This window comes from Callithrix jacchus, chromosome 19 (genome assembly GCF_049354715.1).
Source record: "Callithrix jacchus isolate 240 chromosome 19, calJac240_pri, whole genome shotgun sequence".
In the NCBI taxonomy this organism is placed as follows: domain Eukaryota; kingdom Metazoa; phylum Chordata; class Mammalia; order Primates; family Cebidae; genus Callithrix; species Callithrix jacchus.
Window position 1 is genome coordinate 18,640,594 of NC_133520.1, and position 21,235 is coordinate 18,661,828.

At 39.7% G+C, this 21,235-nt stretch overlaps 1 protein-coding gene across 12 annotated transcripts in view; it reads right to left on the reverse strand.

Annotated features, from left to right (window-relative positions):
* The window catches only part of HHAT (hedgehog acyltransferase), a 404,480-nt gene that overhangs the window by 292,613 nt on the left and 90,632 nt on the right, over window positions 1-21,235 (reverse strand). For all 12 annotated transcript variants that reach the window (XR_013529748.1, XR_013529751.1, XR_013529744.1 and 9 more), the window contains one exon: window positions 15,335-15,506. Coding sequence is in view for 2 of the 12 variants with exons in the window: in XM_035280429.3 (XP_035136320.3) it covers window positions 15,335-15,506 (172 nt within the window). In the remaining 10 variants the exon portion in view is untranslated. The remainder of the gene's footprint in view (window positions 1-15,334; window positions 15,507-21,235) is intronic.

Sequence of the window (21,235 nt, forward strand, 5' to 3'; positions counted from 1 at the left end):
TTAACTAATATTTCTCTTCATTCCCATGCCTCCCCCTTCTATTTAATATAAAGTGTGTTGATTGTAGCTAACTCTACAACTGAGCCCACAGTTACAGAATATTAACATTATAACCAAATTCCAGGAGATGCGGACACTCCCCCAACTTTGAACCCCTGGCCCCAAGAACCTGGGCTTAAATAGTTACTTGGGGAAAGAGATGTGTGTGTTTTCAGCTGTATAAAAGATGGTGTGGGTCTCCTGAAGGTGTTCAGTCTGCGGTATACCACTTGAGGACAATATCTAATATTTCCTTGCTTAAACTTAAACCTCATTTGAACTCAGCAGACATGGAAAGGAGTTGCTCGGTATCCTCCTCCTTAATATTCCTGCATATTAAAAGAATTCAGCCTCCCACTGGCCTTCAGAAAGCTATAATCGCTACCACATGTTCCACTTGCTTCTGATCGCTTTTAGTTGCTGAAAGCAGAAACACTTCAAGTTCCTCCAAACCACACCTATTTTTTCACTTCCGATTCTTCTTCAACCCTGGTATAAACTCCCCAAAAATGAACAGTGGCAACCATGACCAAGGTCAACTGTGACTCTCGTTTGCTAATACTGAAACACACCCTCTTCAGTCCCCTCTTACTTGGCCTCTCTTCGACTTCTGATAAATTGTGCACCTCCTTTTTTAAACCTTCACAAGACATTTGTTTCCTTCCTCATTAATTAATATTCCTTCTGATTTGCTGATGGCCCTCTTTTTCTGTCTACCTGCCAAATATTAGTGTTCTCTAAAGTTCTATCCTTCCAGTAAGATACGTCTAATGCAGGCGCTGGGCCCACCACAGCAGGGACAGAGGTAGCCCCATGTAGACTGGTCTAACACTGATGTGGACAACATCCACAGCCCGCAGGGCTCAGGGAGCAGATCTTCCTGAAGCTGGCCTCCACCTGAGAGGCTGATTACAGCTCTAAGCCTCACTAGAAATTGAAGGAGAAGGTTAAAATTAGTAATCATCATCAACATCACCCTGAAAAGAGAGAAAAATAAATGGCAAGAAATTTTTAACTTTGATATCTCCAGGAGAGGATTAAGGAAAATGAAAGAAAAATAAATGTCGCCCTGTTGCCATGGAGCTCCCAATGTCCTCTCAGTCACAGTGAGTAGCACTGGAGCCCTGACAGACAGGCAGCAACCACCGTTTTTCTTCATCCCCACCAGGAGAGGATGGAACACCTTCCATGGAGCTTGTGAATATCTCTATCCTTTGATTAACCACATCAAATCAATCCTACACTAAACAACCTCTATTTATGTTCTCTATTTTTGTTAACTTTGAGGCAATCCCTTTTTGGAATAATAATGTAAGATGCACGATTTCCCTTTGCTGCCTTATGCAAAATCTTGCATTAATCACTCATCTGGATATCTGGCTACTCACACTAACTCCAAACTGATGTCACTTGCCAGGCAGAGTCCCTGTGAAATTTTACTTCACCTGAGCCTGCACATCAAGTACTCAGTAAGCACCTGTGCTGTGAGTGCTGCAAGAGAAAGACCCCAGAGGTGGTGGCATAGGCGCTTCTCTAAAGCAGCTCTCACTCAGTTTGGGGTGTTCAGAGGGGGTCATTCCTGGACAGGGTAGAATGTTACCCAGTCCTGAGATCCTTAGAGATGAAGAATCTGTTGTGTATCTTTTTGCATGTAAGACACAGAGGCATCTTTTACTCAGCAGCCTGAGCTGCTGCCTCACACTTAACTGCAACTTTTGGATGGACAAAAGATCCATCATGGAAGGAGAGCCCTACCATTGAGAGAATAAAAGTGACAGAATTTTTAATAGTATCTCTTTATTAGTTCAGTGGGAAATCAGAGGCTACAACCAGGGCCCAAAGCCCATGTGGTTTCTGTAAACTTTGTAACTCCCTTGTGCTTATTTTATCCTTCTGAACATCCCAGTAAGGATTAGCCCCCAAACCCTGAAGCTGAAGAAGGCCATCTGCTGAAAAGAAAGGGGTGTTTGCCATGCTGTACTCCATGCCATGGTAGCCTGTAGAGATAGAGACCCTGAGAGGTAGCCTAGGGAATGGCAGGTCCACCAAAAAAAGGAGTTGCAGTCAGGACCTACTGGGCTATGTGACAACAAAGCCATCTGAGACGAAGTGGCAGGAAAACACAACATGCTAGGCATCATCATTTAACACAACCAAAGCAGCATGTTACCTTCCGCCTCTATTTCTTCACCTTTGATTTATTCTGTAACCCTGGTCTTTAGCCCCCCAAAATGAACAACATCAACCATGACCTCCCATTTGCCAAAATGAAAGACTCTTTTAAATCCCCTCTTTCTTAATCTCTGATAAATTGAGCTTTCCTCTTGCAACCGTCACAAAACCACTGGCTTCCTCCTGTGTTTATTAACATTGCTTCTCATTCGTTACTGACTCCTCTTTTTCGGCCCACCTCTTAAATTTTGGCCTTCCCTAAAGTTCTATACTTGGCCCTCCTTTATTCTCATTCTACACATTTTTCGAGGAAATCTTTTCACTCTTGTGGCCTCCATGATTACCTGTGTGCAATAGCTCCCATGTGCACCTGTCTCCATCACCAATCCCCCTCCTGAGCTCCAGTCCCATCTAACTATAGAGTTGTCTTCTGTATCCCTGGGGAATTGGTTCCCAGAACCCCTCAGACCCCAAAATCCATGGATGCTCACTTTTGAGTGAAACTTTTGAGAATGAAAGGAACTATTAATAATTATGTCAGGACAACGAATATAAAATATGACTGCAAAATGGGATATTTGGTCACTCTACATCTCATAAGCCTCAAATTAATTAAGAGTGGAGTAAAACAATTATAAAATTTAAATCTTCTATTTTCTTGGCTGCCTATACACTACTTTCCAAATTTTCCAATTTGAAACACTATGCTACTTTGTATCCAGAAGTAGTTGTTTTCATACAAAGTACTGGCTGCCTCCCAAACAACTCTCTCCCCCAATCCTTGCAATTGGAAAGGTAATTTCATTTCAGTGTGTAACCTTCCCCATAGTAACCCGGAAGAAATTCCTGGTTATAACTAGTCATGGGATGATTATAATATGGGCCTATAACCCAGATGATGTAGTTATGGCCACAAGGTACCAGGGGAAGCTGCTGGAGGTGCTTCTTGGGAGATTTCTTGCTTCTTAAAAAGAGTCATAGTGGAATGTCCATTTCTGGCAAGATAACAGACTGTCCCATCTAGAAAATCATGTCAATGGGGAACACCTAAGAAATGCTAAATGAAATATGTAAAAGCATCTTTTACAAATATATACCTGAGCTGTTTGGAAAGTTCTTCGAGAGAAAATATATATATATATATATGAATCAAGAGCAGAAAAATGGGTGAACAGTGGTTCTTGTCTTGAAACTGGTAGCACCTGCCAGGCTGCAAGGACCTAGACTTTGCTGTCCATGAGCCACATGTGGGGACAAGTGGCAGTCCTTGGAGGCCATACATGAAGGAGGTCAGAGTGAGAGCCCACATAAATCCAGATTTCCAAAGCCCCAAATTTCCATTGGCTGTGTGTCCCCTCAAAACCCAAGCCAGAAATTTAAGTGGCACCACACTGGTAATAACTCCAAGCACCTGGAAGAAATAAACATAAATATTCTCTGGATGAATGTATTCCAAACACAGACACCAAAGAATTCCCAAGGACAAAACAGCAATTGACATGTGCTCACAAACATCCCAAAATATGGGTGAGAATTAACAGAAGTAAAATGGATAATCAGACTAACAAAGATTGCAGATGTAGAATTACCAGCTATAGAATATAAGATAAATATGTTTATCATGTTTGAAAACATAAGAAGTAAACTTTAAAGTATATGCAAGGAAAAGAAACTGTAAGACTCACAGATACGAAAAAGCATCAGTGAACTTATAATAATTAAAAAATACGACCAATAAATCAAAAAGACAAAAAGCAAATTCAAAATTAAAAGATCAACTTAACCAAATAGCAAATCTGTAATATGAACACACATTACAAGGAATTACTTCTAATGGCTTTTGAATATAGCACACTCAGTATACATCCATTCTAAGAGCAAAAAAACAAATGATTTCTTAAACGTCATTCAGTGATTTTTAGTCAAAATGTTGAGTGTTGTAATTTTTAAACTACTCATGTTGTGTCACCACAAATAAGATATTCAAGTAATTAGTAATTATGATCTTCATTAATAAAGAGAAAAGGCACAAGTATAAAATCAAAGTTGCTAAGAAAAAATAGCAATGTTAAATCTGAATTTAAAATCGTAATATGAACTCACATTTTATAAAACTCATGTTTTTATAAAAACATATTGCCCAGGTCTGTTCACTGGAAATTTTCAGGCCTTCATATAATAACACCCCTGTAGTAACACACTCAGATCTCGGCTCCTAAATATAATTCCTCCACTAAAAGGAACCAAGGCTCCTTTGAAGATTTGGCTGATTCCAATAAAGGGCCAAGGAAAACATAAGGTGAGCATTGGGGTATCTTGCATTTCCAGAAACTAAGGAAATACTCAGAGGCAAATAAAGGCTTGTCCAGAGAACATACAAGCCAGCTTGACCACATTTGGGACAATTTTAGCATCCCAAAGGAAAAATTACTACATTGAATTGTAAAACATAAAATTATTTGACACTACTATTGAAGGAGAATATTTCACTGAACTCCTTATTCTATGAAATGATATTTAAAGAGGAACAATTACACATTTGCCCTGTCTTTTCAGGAGAAACTGTATTCAGCTCCAGTTTATGATAGGAAAATCTTTACAGAAGAATGCCAGTTATCAAATGCAGGCATAATGATAGACTTGGAAAATCAGCATTTCAAACTCCCACTCAAAAAACTGATTCAGGCAAAGTTCATCAAAAAAATGTTAAAACTATTCATTAACATGATTCCAGGTTATTGGGGGGGAAGAAGGTATTCAGATAGCACTGGATTAACACCTCACATGTTGCTTACAATTGCAAAGGGATAAATGTACCTTTTCAAGGGAGAGACTAGGCGCCATCACCATATACAAGTGATTAACTTAGCAATGCAAACGGGGGGACCACCTGACATTATACGCCTCCTACAGATACAATATAAAGCATATGGTATTCTACATGAAGTTATTTTTGCAAAAAAAAAAAATGTTTTTATTAAATTCAAGACTCTAAAGGATCTAGATCTAACTTTCAGTTTACAAAAACAGAAGGGATAGAAGGACAAATTTAAGAATAATGCAAATTTTAAAAATCAAATAAATCCAGTGTGTGGAACATTCTATAAGACAATAGGTCTGGACTCCTCAAAAAGTCATTATCATTTTAAAACACAGTTGAACTCTTCTAGCTCAAAGTAGACTAATAGACATGAAACCAAATGATGCAAGTGACTGATTCTCAGTTGACAAAATAGCTTTAAAATATATTTGAAGACAACTAGAAAAACATGAAGATAGACTAGATATTAGATAATATTAGAAAAGTATTATTTTCAAGTGTAATATGTAATTGCAGTTAGGTAGGAGAATGTTACTTTGGAGCAAAAAGTTAACAATTGTTGGATCTACATGCTGAACCCATCGTGTTTTTATATAATTCCTTAATATTCTAGGTATTTAAAATTTAAGAATTGGGGGAAAGTTTAAGTATGCCATATCACCCATGACTTCATAGGTATTGTAGCTAAAAATAATTAATCTCTTTATGAAGATTTTCCTTTTTGGGGGGGTAGGGGACAGAGTCTCACTCTGTTGCCCAGGCTGCTGGAGTGCAGTGGCGTGATCATGGCGCACCACAGCCTTGACCTCCTGGGCTTAAGTGATTCTCCCACCTTGGCCTCCTGAGTAGCTGGAAGCACTGGCGCATACTACCATCCCAGCTAATTTTTGTATTTCCTGTAGAAATGGGGTTTTGCCATGCTGCCCAGGCTGGTCTTGAACTCCTGAACTTAAGCCATTTGCCCGCCTTAGTCTCCCAAAGTGCTGGGATTATAGGCATGAGCCACCATGCCTGGCCCATGATGCTTTTTGATTTAACTTTTAGTTTATAAGAATCAGAAGGGATAAAGGAATATGCTAAATGACATTATGAGAAGCCAGGTGATAGAACAGTCTGTAAGACAACTGGCCTGGTCCCTTCAACAAGCTGATATAATAAAAAGGGATATCTTTTTAATATATGTTTTGTCCTAAGAGACAAAACAACTAGATCCTATGTAGTTCTAGATTGGACACCAGCTTGGCCAAAGCAGGTACAAAGGACCTTAGTCAAATTTGATTATTGTCTGGGCATCAAATAAGAATGAAAATTTAGCAATGTGAAAGGATAGGGATTATTAACTAAAATAAATCTTAGAAAACAAAATGTTATATATAAACGTATAGTATAAGCTCATTGGGGAAAAATATAAATGTGTGTATTAAAAAACTATAGGGAAAAAAACAATGTGGAAGAACAAGTATTGAGAGTTTATCAGTAATGATCTCTGGATGGATGGTAATACAATGCTTCCATTTTAAAATTGTGAATGGAAGGAAATGGAATACAGAAAAAAGCAAGGACTGTAATCCTAGCTTCTAACAAAACAGACTTTAAACCAACAAGAAGATTCAAATGAACACAGTCAGAAACAAGGGGGATAGTACCACTGACCCCACAGAAGTACGAACAACCATCAGAGAATAATATGAATATGTCATAAACTAGAAAATCTAGAAGAAATTTATCAATTCCTGGACACATACATCCTACCAAGACTTAATCAGGAAAAAACTGAATCCCTGAACAGACCAAAAGAAACCTGGAAATTGAGACAGTAATAAATAGCTTACCAAAAATGAACAAGCCCAGGACCAGATGGATTCACAGCTGAATTCTACCAGATGTACCAAAAAGAGCTCGTACCATTCCTACTGAAACTACTCCAAAAAATTGAGGAGAGATTCCTACCTAACTCATTTTACGAGGCCAGCATCATCTTATACCAAACCTGGCAGAGATACAACAACAACAACAACAACAACAAAAACTTCAGGCCAACGTCCTTGTGAAATCCTTGTGAGTATCAAGGCAAAACTCAACAAAATACAGGCAAACTGAATGCACCACCACACCAAAAAGTTTATCCACCACAATCAAATAGGCTTTATCCCTGGGATGCAAGGCTGACTCAACATATGCAAATCGATAAATGTAATTCATCACAAAAACAGAACTAAAGACAAAAACCACATGATTCTCTCAATAGATGCAGAAAAAGCTTTCAATAAAATTCAACATTCATTCATGGTTAAACTAGGTATTAAAGGAACACACCTCAAAATAATAAGAACCATCTATGACAAACCCACACCCAACATCATACTGAATGGACGAAAGCTGGAAGCACTCCCCTTGAAAACTGGTACAAGATAAGGATGCCTTCCTCTCAACACTCCTATACAACATAGTATTTGAAGTTCTGGCCAGGGCAATCAGGCAAGAGAAACAAAGGGCATCCAAATATGAAGAGAGAAGTCAAACTATCCTTTTTTGTAGATGACATGATACATATTGAGAAAATGCCACAGTCTCATCCCAAAAGCTTCATAAGCTGATAAACAACTTCAGCAAAGTCTCAGGATAAAAAAAACAATGCGCAAAAATCAGTAGCCTACCTATACACCAGCAGTCAAGCCGGGAGCCAAATCAGCAACAAATTCCCATTCACGACTGCCACAAAAAAAATAATAAAATATCTAGCAATACCGCTAACTAGGGAAGTGAAAGACAGCTACAAGGATAACTACAACCCACTGCTCAAAGAAACTAGAGATGATACAAAACAAATGGAAAATCATTCCATGTTCATGGATGGGAAGAATCAATGTTGTGAAAATGGCCATACTGCTTAAAGCAATTTATCAATTCAATGCTATTCCTATTAAACTACCATTGACATTCTTCACAGAACTAGAATAAGAACTACTTTAAAATTCATATGGAACCAAAAAAGAGCACATATAGCCAAGGCAGTCTTAAACAAAAAGAATGAAGCTGGAGGCATCACACTATCTGACTTCAAACTATACTACAGGGCTACAGTAACCAAAACAGCATGATACTGATACAGAAACTGACACATAGACTGGTGAAACAGAAAAAAGAATGCAGAAATAGGGCCACACACTTACATCTATCTGAACTTCAACAAACCTGACAAAGACAAGCAATGGAGAAACAATTCCCTATTCAATAAATGGTGCTGGGATAAGGGGCTAGCCATATGCAGAAGATTAAAACTGGACCTCTTCCTTATACCACATACATAAAAAAGTTAACTGAAGATAAATTAAAGACATAAATGTAAAATCCAAAACTATAAAAACCATGGAAGAATCTAAGCAATGTCATTTGGGACACAGGCATGGACAAAGACTTCATGACAAAGACACCAAAACCAATTGCAACAAAAGCAAATTGACAAATGGGATCTAATTAAAGAACTTCTGCACAGCAAAACAAACTATCAACAGAATAAACAGACAACCTACAAAATGGGAGAAAATTTTTGCAAACTCCACATCTGACAAAGGTCTAATATCTAGCATCTAAAAGGAACTTAAACAAATTTACAAGAAAATGATAAACAACCTCATTATATAATAGGCAAAGGACATAAACAGATTTTTCAAAAGACGACATACATGTGGCCAATAGTCATATGAAAAATAAAAAAGCCCAACATCACTGATCATTAGAGAAATGCAAATCAAAACCACAATGAGATCCCATCTCATACCAGTCAGAATAGATATTAAAAAGTCCAAAAATAACAGATGCTGGCCAGGTTGTGGAGAAAAAGGAACACTTACACAGTGTTGGTAAGAGTGTAAATTAGTTCAACCATTATAGAAAACAGTGTGGAAATTCCCGAAAGACCTAAAGACAGAAATACCATTTGACCCAGCAATCCCATTTCTGGGTACACACACAGAGGAATATAAATAGGGCTAGTATAAAGACACATGCATATGTATGTTCATTGCAACACTATTCACAATAGCAAAGACATGGAATTAACCTAAATGATAGCCTGGATAAAGAAAATGGGGTATATATACACCATGGAATACTATGCAGCCATAAAAAATGTCACGTGTTTTGCAGGGACATAGTTGGAGCTGGAGGCACAGAGGAGCTAGGTATCAACACACACTGAAGCCTATCAGGAGGTGGAACGTAGGAGGAGGGAGAAGATAAGGAAAAATAACTAGTGGGTACTTAGCTAATTAGCTGGGTGATGAAATAATCTGTACAAAAAAAGACCCATGGCACAAGTTTACCTATGTAATAAACCTGTACATGTACCCCCGAACTTAAAGAGTTAAAAAAAAAAAAAAAAGAAAAGAAAAACCTAAAGACTCTACCAAAAAATATATATATATTTTTGAATTGATAAAATCAGTAAAGTTGCAGGGTACAAAATTATTCAAAAATCATTATCATTTATATATACAAACAGTAAACAAACTTAAGAAATCAAGAAGACAATCTCATTTCCAGTAGCTATAAAAAAGTAAATTATCTAGGGGTAAAGTTAACCAACGAGGTGAAGATCTTCACAAGGAAAACTGTAAAACATTGATGAAAGGAATACAAATATTGAAGAGGATACAAACAAACAGAAAAACATCCCATGCTCATGGATTGAAAGAATTGTTATAACAACAATACTACTCAAAGCAACTTACAGGTTTAATACAATCCCTATCAAAATACCAGTGACATTCTTTACAGACATAGGGGGAAAAACCCTACAATTTGTGTGGAACCACAAAAAATCCTGAATAGCCAAAGCAATCCTGCGCAAAAAGAACAAAGCTGGAATCAGACCACCACCAGACCTCAAAATATACTATAAAACTATAATAACCAAACAGTATGGTACTGGCATAAAAACAGGCAAGTAGATCAACAAAGGAACAGAGAACCCAGAAATTAATCCACATATCTACAGCCAAATGATTTTTGACATAGTTGCCAAGAACCCTCATTAAGGAAAGGACAGTCTGTTCAACAAATGGTACTGAGAAAACTGGATTTCCATATGCAGAACCAGACCCCCACCCCTCACCCTCAAAAGGGATCAAACACCTATGTGTAATACTTGAAGCAATAAAAATACTAACAGAAAGCACTGGGAGAATCCATCAGGATATCGGTCAGGGAAAGATTTTACAAATAAGACATCTAAAGCACAGCCAACGAAAGCAAAAATAAACAAATGGGATATATCAAACTAAAAAGCTTCTGCAAAGCAAAGGAAACAATAGAGTGAAGAGATAATCTATAGAATCAGAGAACATATCTGCAAACTACTTATCCAGCAGGTGATTAATATCCAAAATATACAAGGAACTCAGACATCTCAATAGCAAACAAAACAATCTGATTAAAAAATGAGAAAATGTCTGTTCAGATCATTAGCCCAAGAGAAATAGTCAATAAATATATGAAAAAAAAGCTTAACATCACTAATCAGAGAAATGCAAATCAAAACCACAATGAGATGTCATCTCACCCCAGTTAGGATGACTATTATCAAAGTAGAAAAGAAAAAGAGGATGCAGAAAAAAGTAAAAACTCTTACACATGGTTGGTGGGAATGCAAACTAGTATAGCCACTATGGGGAACAGTATGGAAGTCCCTCCATATAAAACTATAAATGGAACTACCTACAATCCAGCAATCCTACCTACTGTAAAATTATACAACAAAAAGGAGATCATTATATTGAAGAGACATCTGTTTCTGTCTCTTCAGTTTCATGTTTACTGTAGCACTATTCACAATAGCCAAGATATGTAATCAACCTAGGTGTCCAACAACAGATAAATGGATAAAGAAAATGTGGTATTTAAGGCCGGGCACAGTGGCTCACGCCTGTAATCACAGCACTTTGGGAGGCTGAGGTGGGTGAGTCACTTGAGGTCAGGAGTTTGAGACCAGCCTAGCCAGTATGGTAAAACTCCATCTTTACAAAAAACACAAAAATTAGCTGGGTTTGGTGATGGGCACCTGTAATCCCACCTACTCAGGAGGCTGAGGCAGGAGAATTGCTTGAAACCAGGAGACGGAGGCTGCAGTGAGCTGAGATTGTGCCACTGCACTCCAGCTTAGGTAAAAAAGCAAGACTCCCTCTCAAAAAAAAAAAATAATAATAATGTGGTATTTACACACCATGGAATACCATGCTGCCATAAAAAAGAATGAAGCTTTGTTATTTGAGGCAACGAAGATGGAACTAAAGAACATTCTGTTAAGTAATAAGCTAAGAACAGAAAGTTAATACCACATGTGCTCACTCATAGGTGAAAGCTAACAAGTGTTCATATAGAAATGAAAAACAGAAGAGAAAATACTAGAAGCTGGAAAGGGAGGGATGGGGGATATTTGTTAAAAGATACAAAATTACAGTAGGTAGAAGGAGTCAGTTCTAGTGTTCTACAGCACTGTAGGATGACAAGAGTTAAGAATTTATTACATAGTTTCAAATATCTAGAAGAAAAATACTGACTGTTCCCAACACAAAGAAATGATCAACGTTAGTGATAGATATGCTAATTACCCTGATCTGCTCGCCATACATTGGATGTATCAAAACATCACTATGTACCCCATAAGTATGTACAATTATTAGTCAATTTTAAAAAATTTTTGGATGGTTTATATTTTATCATTGTCTATGATGCAAATGTACATAATAACCAAAGATTTTGTTAACTCTAAAAGCTTTAGGAGAAAACAGAGGAGAATATTTTTATGATCTTGGAGGAGATAATTATATTTTAAAGACCTGAAAAAGTAAAAATGATAAAAATGTATAAATGCAACTACTTTAAAGTCTGTTCATCAAAAGACAACATAAAAACATTAGAAGTCAAACCACAAAAGACGTCAGTATTTGCAACTAACTGCACGTATAATTTTTTAAATGATAATATAGAATAAATTTTATGACTCCCTAAGAAAAAGACAAATCCCATTAGGAAAATGGTTAAAAGTTATCAACAGTTATTTCATTAGAAATGATATACCAGGTCAGGCATGGTGGCTCATAGCTGTAATCCCAGCACTTCGGGAGGCTGAGGCAGGTGAATCACTTGAGGTCAGAAGTTCAAGACCAGCCTGGCCAACATGATGAAATGCCATATCTACTAAACTACAAAACTTAGCTGGGCAAGGTGGTGCATGCCTGTAATCCCAGCTACTTGGGAGGCTGAGGCACAAGAATTGCTTCAACTTAGGAGGCAGAGGTTGCAGTGAGCCAAGATTGCCTCACTGCACTCCAGCCTGGGCAACAGAGTGGGACTGTCTCAAAGATAAATGAAAAACAATACCCCAAAGTCCTTTAAATGTATGAAAAGATACTCAAATTTATTAGTAATCAAGGAAAGGCAAATTAAAACCATTAGATAAAATTCACATCTACCAGATTTTCAAAATTAAAAGATATATGAATTAACTTCTGAGTTCTCTATTATTTTATATTGATCTACATGCCTGTTTTTATGCCAGTACCATGCTGTTTTGGTTACTACAGTTTTGTAGTGTATTTTGAATTCTGGCAGTGTTCTGACTACAACTTTGTTCTTTTTGCTCAGGATTGCTTTGGCTATTCAGGATCTTTTGTGGTTCCACACAAATTTTATAATTTTTTTAATTTCTGTGCAGAATGACACTGGTATTTTGATAGGAATTATATTAAAGCTATAAATTGCTTTTAGTAGTATCAAGTGTTGGTAAGAATTTTAAGCAAAGGAAACTCATGCACTGCCGAGTAGAGCATAAATTGGCTTAGCCAATTTAAAAAATAATTTGTCTTGTAAATCTGAACATATATGCTACCCATAATACTTATTTTAGATATGTATTTTAGCAATGCTTGACAAACTCTAGACAGTGACTCGCCCAATTCACTGATTTCTGATCAGCATTTTAAAATAGAATAATATGGAATGGAAAATACCAGTCTACATTGTAGGTGGTTCAAGGTAAAGTATGGCTTTGTGAGAGTTTACACACACACTCATCCACACACTTATACTGCAAAATGCATTTCTTACTGTGGGTAACGTGCCAAAGAGTTTCAAAGTTACTGCCCTATGGGGGAACTCTTACACATAAGCTCTAACAGACACAGAAATGGCATTATGCGGACTAGCAAAACCCTGTAAAAAACTCAAATGTCCTCCTAGGTGCAGAATGGACACATAACTTCTTGTGTATGGATACACTGGAATGCTATATAGCAGTGGAAAAAAAGTGGTACCTAGTTACATGCATTAACATGAATGCTTCCCAAAAACATAATATTAAACAAGAAAATCGAGTCACAGAAGAACATACCAAGTATGAATCTATTCATATGAAGAGGTGTCAAAATAAGCAACTTTAAGGATTGAACTGTGGTAAAAGTACAATGAAAAAGAAGAATAAATACAATATTCAGGTTATCTTTTGAGAAAGGGTGACACAGGCTGATGGGACGAGGAATACAAACTCAGGGCTTCTACGATTCTGGTTAGTTCTTAAGCTGAATGGTAGACACACAAAAGGTACATTGGTGACATGAGTCACATAATTTACCAGCCCTAGTGATCTTAGGTATCACTGTTATATGGAATAACTTTTCCTATTGTTTAAGCCCCATTTTGACTTGTGTCTTCCATTACTTTTAGTTTAAAAACCCTCAAGCTGAAACAGTCTGTAAGTTTCTATCCTGTGCAACTGGCATCTGACTTGGTATAAGCTATCATGTAATCCTATTTGTCTGTCTAATTGTATCATTAAAACCTTACAATATTAGCAACCCAAACTATAAAAAAAAAAATGTTTGGAAGAAAGAGACTTAAATGCTAAGCTATTTTAAAGAGACTCATTAAAACAGCTTAGCATTTTTTCAGTCCTAAAATGTTTCTTCCCTGGAAGTGTTCTAATTAAGCATGTGTGATACCAAGAACAATCAAGATTCAAGATCTATAAAACGTCAAACAGATGAGGAGGGAGTCTGGCTTGTACTCTTGCCCTCAGCAGGGAACAGCTTGATCTCCTGGAGGATCACACAGTTACTGGAGCTACAGGCTGGAGGTCAAAACACCGGCAGAATTCAGCCACCGCAGGAGTCCTCGAAAGGAGAAAGAACAAGGAAGTGAAGAGATTTTATTCAGAAAGCTGCGTGGGCTCTGCTGTTTTGGCCAGAGGAATAAATAATAGTGGTTTCTCCATGGACAAATCCTATACTGGAGACTAGCCCAGCTGAGGAAGTAAGACTTCCATGCCACCACCTTGGCAGATACACTGGAAATGGTAGATGAGAGCATGGGATCTACAGAGGGAAACACACACACAAGCCATTTATGCTATCTGCCAGAGACTTAAGGAGGTGCACCCTCAATGTGCAGTGCTTCATATCATCATCAAGATAAATCCACAAAGCTAAGTCTCCCTATTTTACAGATGAAGGAAGGTGCTGGAACTCAGAGGTTAAGTAAACTGCCAAAGTTACCCACCCAGTCATTCGTGAGGCTGAAACTCAAACTTACAGCTGTGTGATCCTAAAACTCATTTCTGTTTTTGAGACAGTGTCATGCTTTGTCACCCAGGCTGGAGTGTGGTGCCATGATCTTGGCTCACTGCAACCTCTTCCTCCCAGATTCAAATGATTCTCCTGCCTCAGCCTCTCCAGCAGCTGGGATTACAGGCACCCATCACCACACCCACTATTTTTTTGTATTTTTAGTAGAGACATGATTTCACCATCTTGGCAAGCTAGTCTCAAACTCCTGATCTCATATGATCCACTCGCTTCAGCCTCCAAAAGTGCTGGGATTACAGGTGTGAGCCGCCGTGCCCAGCCTCAGATTCTTTTATACCTTATGCACAAAGAACAAGGAAGACTGGAACAACTCAATCTTGGAGCATTCCCTCTTAGAATGAACTCAAAGCTGCCCCCAGCAACTCCTGCCCTCTCCTGCTAAACACAATACTGCCCACACTGTGAAGCTGTGACCCAGCTAAGCTCAGCAGGATCCCATTACAGACGAGAATGCTACTGCCCTTGGTTCCCAGAGCACCAGCACAGCCCTGACTTCCCATCAGCCACTTCTCACATGCATAATCTTGGCCACAAGAGGAGTAGGTTAAAAAACAATAAAGAGGATTTGCTCAAGGCAGCTGAACCCCTGCTTTCCCCCACGTCAGCTCCACTCATGCTAACTGTTTGGGCTTGTTCCACTGTTGGTGATTCCCACAATTACCTAAGGTCCAGCAGGAGACAGTCCCCAGGAGAGGGATGCTGCTGTAGATGGCATGCATGTACATCAGGTGAGCCATCAGCTCGGCCAGCCACCACCAGAACAGAAGGCGGCCCAGCCCCAGGGCTAGGACACACAGGCTGGCCTTCAGGGAGTCACGCTCCTGCTGCTGCATCTAAAGTGGACACAAAAGAGGTTATTAGATGGTGCCTTGATTTCTGAAAAAGTCCCCTAGACAAGATTTTTCATAAACTTCCCGCAAATGTTATTGCAGTGTCAGCTGACAGAGGGTTGGTTTTGTCTGTCTTGGGAACACTCAATGTTCTTGGGTGGAAGAATCATAACTGAGCATGAACACTGTCTTAAAATAAGAATGGGGAGCAGGGGGTCAACAAGCTAGTCTAGTGCCAAGAACCAAAGACAGGTTCAGTGTAGTCATCGTTCCACTCAAGCATCAGCCCTGGAAAAATCCAAGTGGGAGGGCAGGACTGGGTGTATTCTCCCCACTGGGAATCTGGAGTTTCTTTGGGCTACAGGTGCCACCCTGCCTGCCTTCCTCCATCAACTACTCATGTCTGAGGCTGGTAAAAATAGGGCCAAGTCAAAAAGAGGCACAGAACTGGTAGAAAAGAGAGAGAAAGGCAGAGGCTGATAGCAAGGGAAAATGGTATGTGGACGTGTCATTCCACCCTAAATTGTTTTTGAAGCATGGCAGACAGTATGTGGAATGAGTCTCTTGCTTAGTAGGCCATAAGCATAGTATTTAAGAATACAGAGTTTAGAAAATGTAAACTAAGGTGGGGCATGGTAACACTTTGGGAGGCCAAGGTGGGCGGATCACCAAGGTCAGGAGTTGGAGACCAGCTTGGCCAACATGGTGAAACCCTGTCTCTACTAAAAATGCAAAAATTGGCTGGGCGTGGTGGCACATGCCCATAGTCCCAGCTACTTGGGAGGCTGAGGCAGGAGAATTGCTTGAACCTGGGAGGCGGAGGTTGCAGTGAGCCAAAATCAGGCCACTGCACTCCAGCCTGGGCAACAGAGCAAGACTCCCTCTAAAAACAAAACCAATAGAAGGTAAAAATAAATCACTTTTGGGTAGTTTTGTCATGAAAACAATATTGAGTCTGTCACTCCATAAACTCAGGCTGTTTTTCTATTTATCAGGTCTTCTTTAAATTTCTTTCAGCAATGTGTGTCGTGTTCCGTGTACAAATCTTGCACCTCTTTGATTACAGTTATTCCTGATTATTTTGTTCTTTTTGATGTTGTTGTAAATGCAATTTTCTTCTTTAAAAAATGGACTTCAGTGTCAGAGAGGATCAAGATCAAAGTCTACCACACACCACAAAGCCACGTGATCCTGAGCAAGCTACTGAACCTTTCGGAGTCTGGGTGTCCTCATACGTAAAGTGAAAATCATTGTTGCAATGATTAAATATGATGAAGCATGTGAAGTACTAAGTACTGTGACTGGAATACAAGGAGCACTAGATACTTGGTAGTTAATATCTATCATTATCCGCCTCCCATGTATGTCTTCCCATCCTTCCCATGTGGTGTGTCTCAGACAACTAGCCACAGGGCAGCATGAGGAGACAGCTCAGGGCCAAACACCACAGGTAAGAGAAGGATGTGTTGATCATTCTTAGATACAGATAGAAGCTACTGAGAGCATACTCAATACATGTGGACAACACAGACACAGATTTTAAAGCCTGGTTCTGTGGTCTCACCTCACTGCCTTTTTTTTTTTTTTTTTTGAGATGCACAGTAATTTTAAACACACAGATTCTAGAATTCGTAAACATGCTGTAAAATTTGAAGTGAATTCAATTTCATTCAGCCTTATACCACTAAACAAATATAAATACAGAAAAAGGAGAGAGAGCAGTAAGTTTTCAGGATCTTATAATGACAAGATTTTATTAGACTGAAAGCCCGCTTGAAATGCAGAGGACAGACTAATGCTAAACGATGAAGCTGCATCTGCCAGATCAGCCGGTAGAGGAAAAGAGCTTGATCTAGCATTTGACTATCAGGGCTCATGTCACAGTGTAAACAGGAAAGGCCCATTCCATGAGGTACCTCCTTAGCTTCTCTCTCCTCTAACATCAGGGTGTAGTGGGTCCCACTGCAGACAGCAGAGTGGCAGGCATTGCCCTCAGAGGGCAAGAGGAAGCTACACACCAGGGAATTTATGTTTATTCCATTTTCTTTTCCTTTTTTTTTTTTGAGATGGAGTTTCTCTTGTTACCCAGGCTGGAGTGCAATGGTGCGATCTTGGCTCACTGCAACCTCCGCCTCCCAGGTTCAGGCAATTCTCCTGCCTCAGCCTCCCAAGTAGCTGGGATTACAGGCACGTGGCACCATGCCCAGCTATTTTTTTGTATTTTTAGTAGAGGTGGGGTTTCACCATGTTGACTAGGATGGTCTCAATCTCTTGACCTCGTGATCCACCCACCTCGGCCTCCCAAAGTTCTGGGATTACAGGCGTGAGCCACCGTGCCCGGCTAACATACATTCTTCCAGTCCCTCAAACTGTCCTCCTGCAACAAGAAGCCAGGCTAAGAAATGTTGGCTAGCTCACTGGCATGACAATTGTCTGCATAAATAAGTTTTTCCTTTTGCCACCTGCTTGGTTAACTATGCCCAGAGAAGCTTGTTGGTTTAACTTTTAAAGTATAAATTAGGCCAGGTCAGGTGGCTCACATCTGTAATCCCAGCACTTTGGGAGGCAGAGGCAGGTAGATCACCTGAGGTCAAGAGCTCAAGACCAGCCTGGCCAACATGGTAAAACCCCATCTATACTAAAAATACAAAACTTAGCTGGGTGTGGTGGCACACACCTATAATCCCAGTTACCCAGGAGGCTGAGGTAGGAGAATCATTTTAACCCAGGAGGTGGAAGTTGCAGTGAGCTGAGATTGCACCACTGCACTCCACCCTGGGTGACAGGGAAACTGTCTCAACAAAAAGGAAACAGTTGGTAAAACTGACAGGAATTTCCCTTTCGCCTCGTTTCCCTCAGTTCACACTTCAGGAAGATATTTTATGCAGCCATACCAATCTACGTTGTTAAGAAACATAATAACTGCTTTGGAGAATTCATCTGGTTAGTGTTGGCAGGAAGTAGAACTTGGATTATCCAAGAAGGAAAACTGGCTATCCTGGCGTATTTGAAGACTTGTATCGATCACACCTACCTGCAATTACAGATGCACTAGACACCCCAGGCAGACCCCTTTCTGGGCATCAACTAAGGACGGTTTTCATTTGAATCCTTACCTGAAGCATGCACACTCTGAGAGACCCTACAAAGCCTACAGTAGAGGATCTGTTACAAGCCAGTCAATGAATAAATCCTCAGTACAGGAACACCTACCTGCCAGATTATTCACGTTTGTGTTATTTAATAGACAAGAAAGTAAAAGCAAATAACGAAAATGTCCAACATCAGGGTGTTGATTAAATGCATGAATGTACCTCAATATAGTCATGAAAACTATTTTTGTTCAATGTGCGTTAAATGATGAAAGGCTAGAAAGATATACACCAAAAGTCAACAGTGGTAATCTTTGGATGGTGAGAGTTTAATTATTTTTGACAATTAAAATTGGTTTTCTTTCGTTGTTTTTTGAGACAGTTTTACTCTGTCGCCCAGGCTGAAGTACAGTGGCGCGATCTCAGCTCACCCCAACCTCTGCCTCCCATTTTCAAGTGATTCCCGTGCCTCAGCCTCCCAAGTAGCTGGGATTACAGGCATGTACCACCACACCTGGCTAATTTTTGTGTTTTTAGTAGAGACAGGGTTTCTCCACATTGGCCCAGCTGGTCTCAAACCCACCTCGGCCTCCCAAAGTGCTGGGATTACAAGTGTGAGCCACCGCACCCAGCCAAATTGGTTCTTTTTTAAATCAGAGAAAAAGTAATGTGACCTCACAATATTTTGAATATTTGGGCCCTCTCTGCTAGTGAGGCACATGTACTCAAGGCCCCTCTATTTCTTCATCCTGCTTTTCCAGATGCCTGGCATCAGAACTTCTGCCACAAAGCCAAGAATCCTGTATGAGTGAGTGTTCTTCTCCATGTTTTATGCTAGACTAATTTTTATTTCTCCTTACCTTCTCCCTTCACACTTAGATTTTTTTTTTTAGCTACGTAGAGTTCTTCTTTGTTCATTTTTAACCCTTTTTCAGCTCTCCAAAGCAAATTCATTTCGATCTAATAACCATTAGCGAATGAAGAAATGATTAAAAACACACTGCTGTGGTCTGCATGTTTACGCTCCCCTAAAATTCTTATGTTGAAATCCTAATCCACAAGGAGATGGTACTAGAAGGTGGGGCCTTTGAGAAGTGATTAGGTCATGAGAGCAGAGCCTTCATGATTAGGATTAGTGCTTTTATCAAGGAAACCGCAGAGTTAGCTAGTTCCTCCCACCATGTGAAGACAGTGAGAAGGTGCCATTCTATGAACCAGGAAGCGGGCCCTCACCGTACACTAAATCTGCCAGCGCAGTGATTGTGGAATTCCCAGTCTCCAGAACTGTGAGCAATACATTTATGTTGCTTATAAGCCAACCAGTTTATAGTATTTTGTTACAGCTGCCCAAATGGACTATGGCAGAAAATCAGTACCAAGAGTGGGAGTGCTGCTGTAACCAATACCTAAAAATATGGAAATAGTTTGGAAGGAAGAATGGAGAGAGGCTGCAAGAGTTTTGAGGTGCACACTTTAAGAAGTCTACGTTGCTGTAAATGGATCCTTTAGGGTAATTTTGGTGAGGGCTCAGAAGGAAAGGAGAAGAGCTTTAGAGAAAGCCTCGATGTTCTTAGAGAATACTTAAGCAGTAGTGAACAGAGTGTTGGTGGAAATATGCACGGTAAAGGCCAATCTGATGATTTCTTAGATAAGAGGAACAGGGTATTGAAAACTGAAGGAAAGGCAATCCTGTTATGAACCAGCAAAGAACTTGGCTGAATTGTGTTCATGTCCTAGTGTTTTGTGGAAGGCAGAACTTGTGAATAATGAAATTGGATATTTAGCTAAAGCCATTTCTAAGCAAAGTGTTGAAGGTACAGCTTGGCTCCTCTTGACTGTTTATAGTAAAACAGCAAAGGAGAAAAGTTATTTAAAGATAAAAATTGTTAATCAAAAGGGAAGCAGAACTTAAAGATTTGGAAAACTCTCAGCCTTTCCAAATTGTAAAGAATGAGAAAGTCTGTTCAGGAGAGAACATCGAGAATGTGGCCAAACCACCACCTGATAAGGTTAGTCAGCTGTTTAAACAGAAGCCAGGACCTCCTGTCCAAGACCATGGAAGAGGAATCCCAAAAGGAATTCAGTCATGAGAACTATTTTGGTTCAATGTACATTAAAATAATGAAAGACTGGAAATATACACAGCAAATGTCAACAGTGGTCATCTTTGGATGGTAAGATTTTAGTTAGGTTTTCTAATTAAAATTGGTTTTCAGTCAGAGTAAAAGTAACATAACATTAAAATATTGTGAATATTTTGGTTCTCTCTGCCACCCCCATCACAGGCCAGAGAGCAAAGGCCTAGGGAACAGAGCAATTGCAAATGCAAAGGAGGGGCTGTCACTGCCCTGTTCCACCTCACATTGTGGGCTCTGCTCCCCGCTCCCCGCTCCCCATCACCACACTCCTTGGCTGCCTGAAGGTGGCTCCTGTGGGCCCCAGTGCAATTTAGTTGGCACTACAACCAGCAAAGCTGTCGGGGGTATGGCTGCCTCCACCTGGGTGTCTATCAATGCCTAGAGAGCCAGGGGGCCCAGACAAAAAAAGGCACAGAGGCAGGGCCCAGCAGAGCCATGGGGATGGCACTGCTCTCATGATCCCAGACCAGTAGAGCCACCAGCTCAAGAGTCTGGCCTGGGT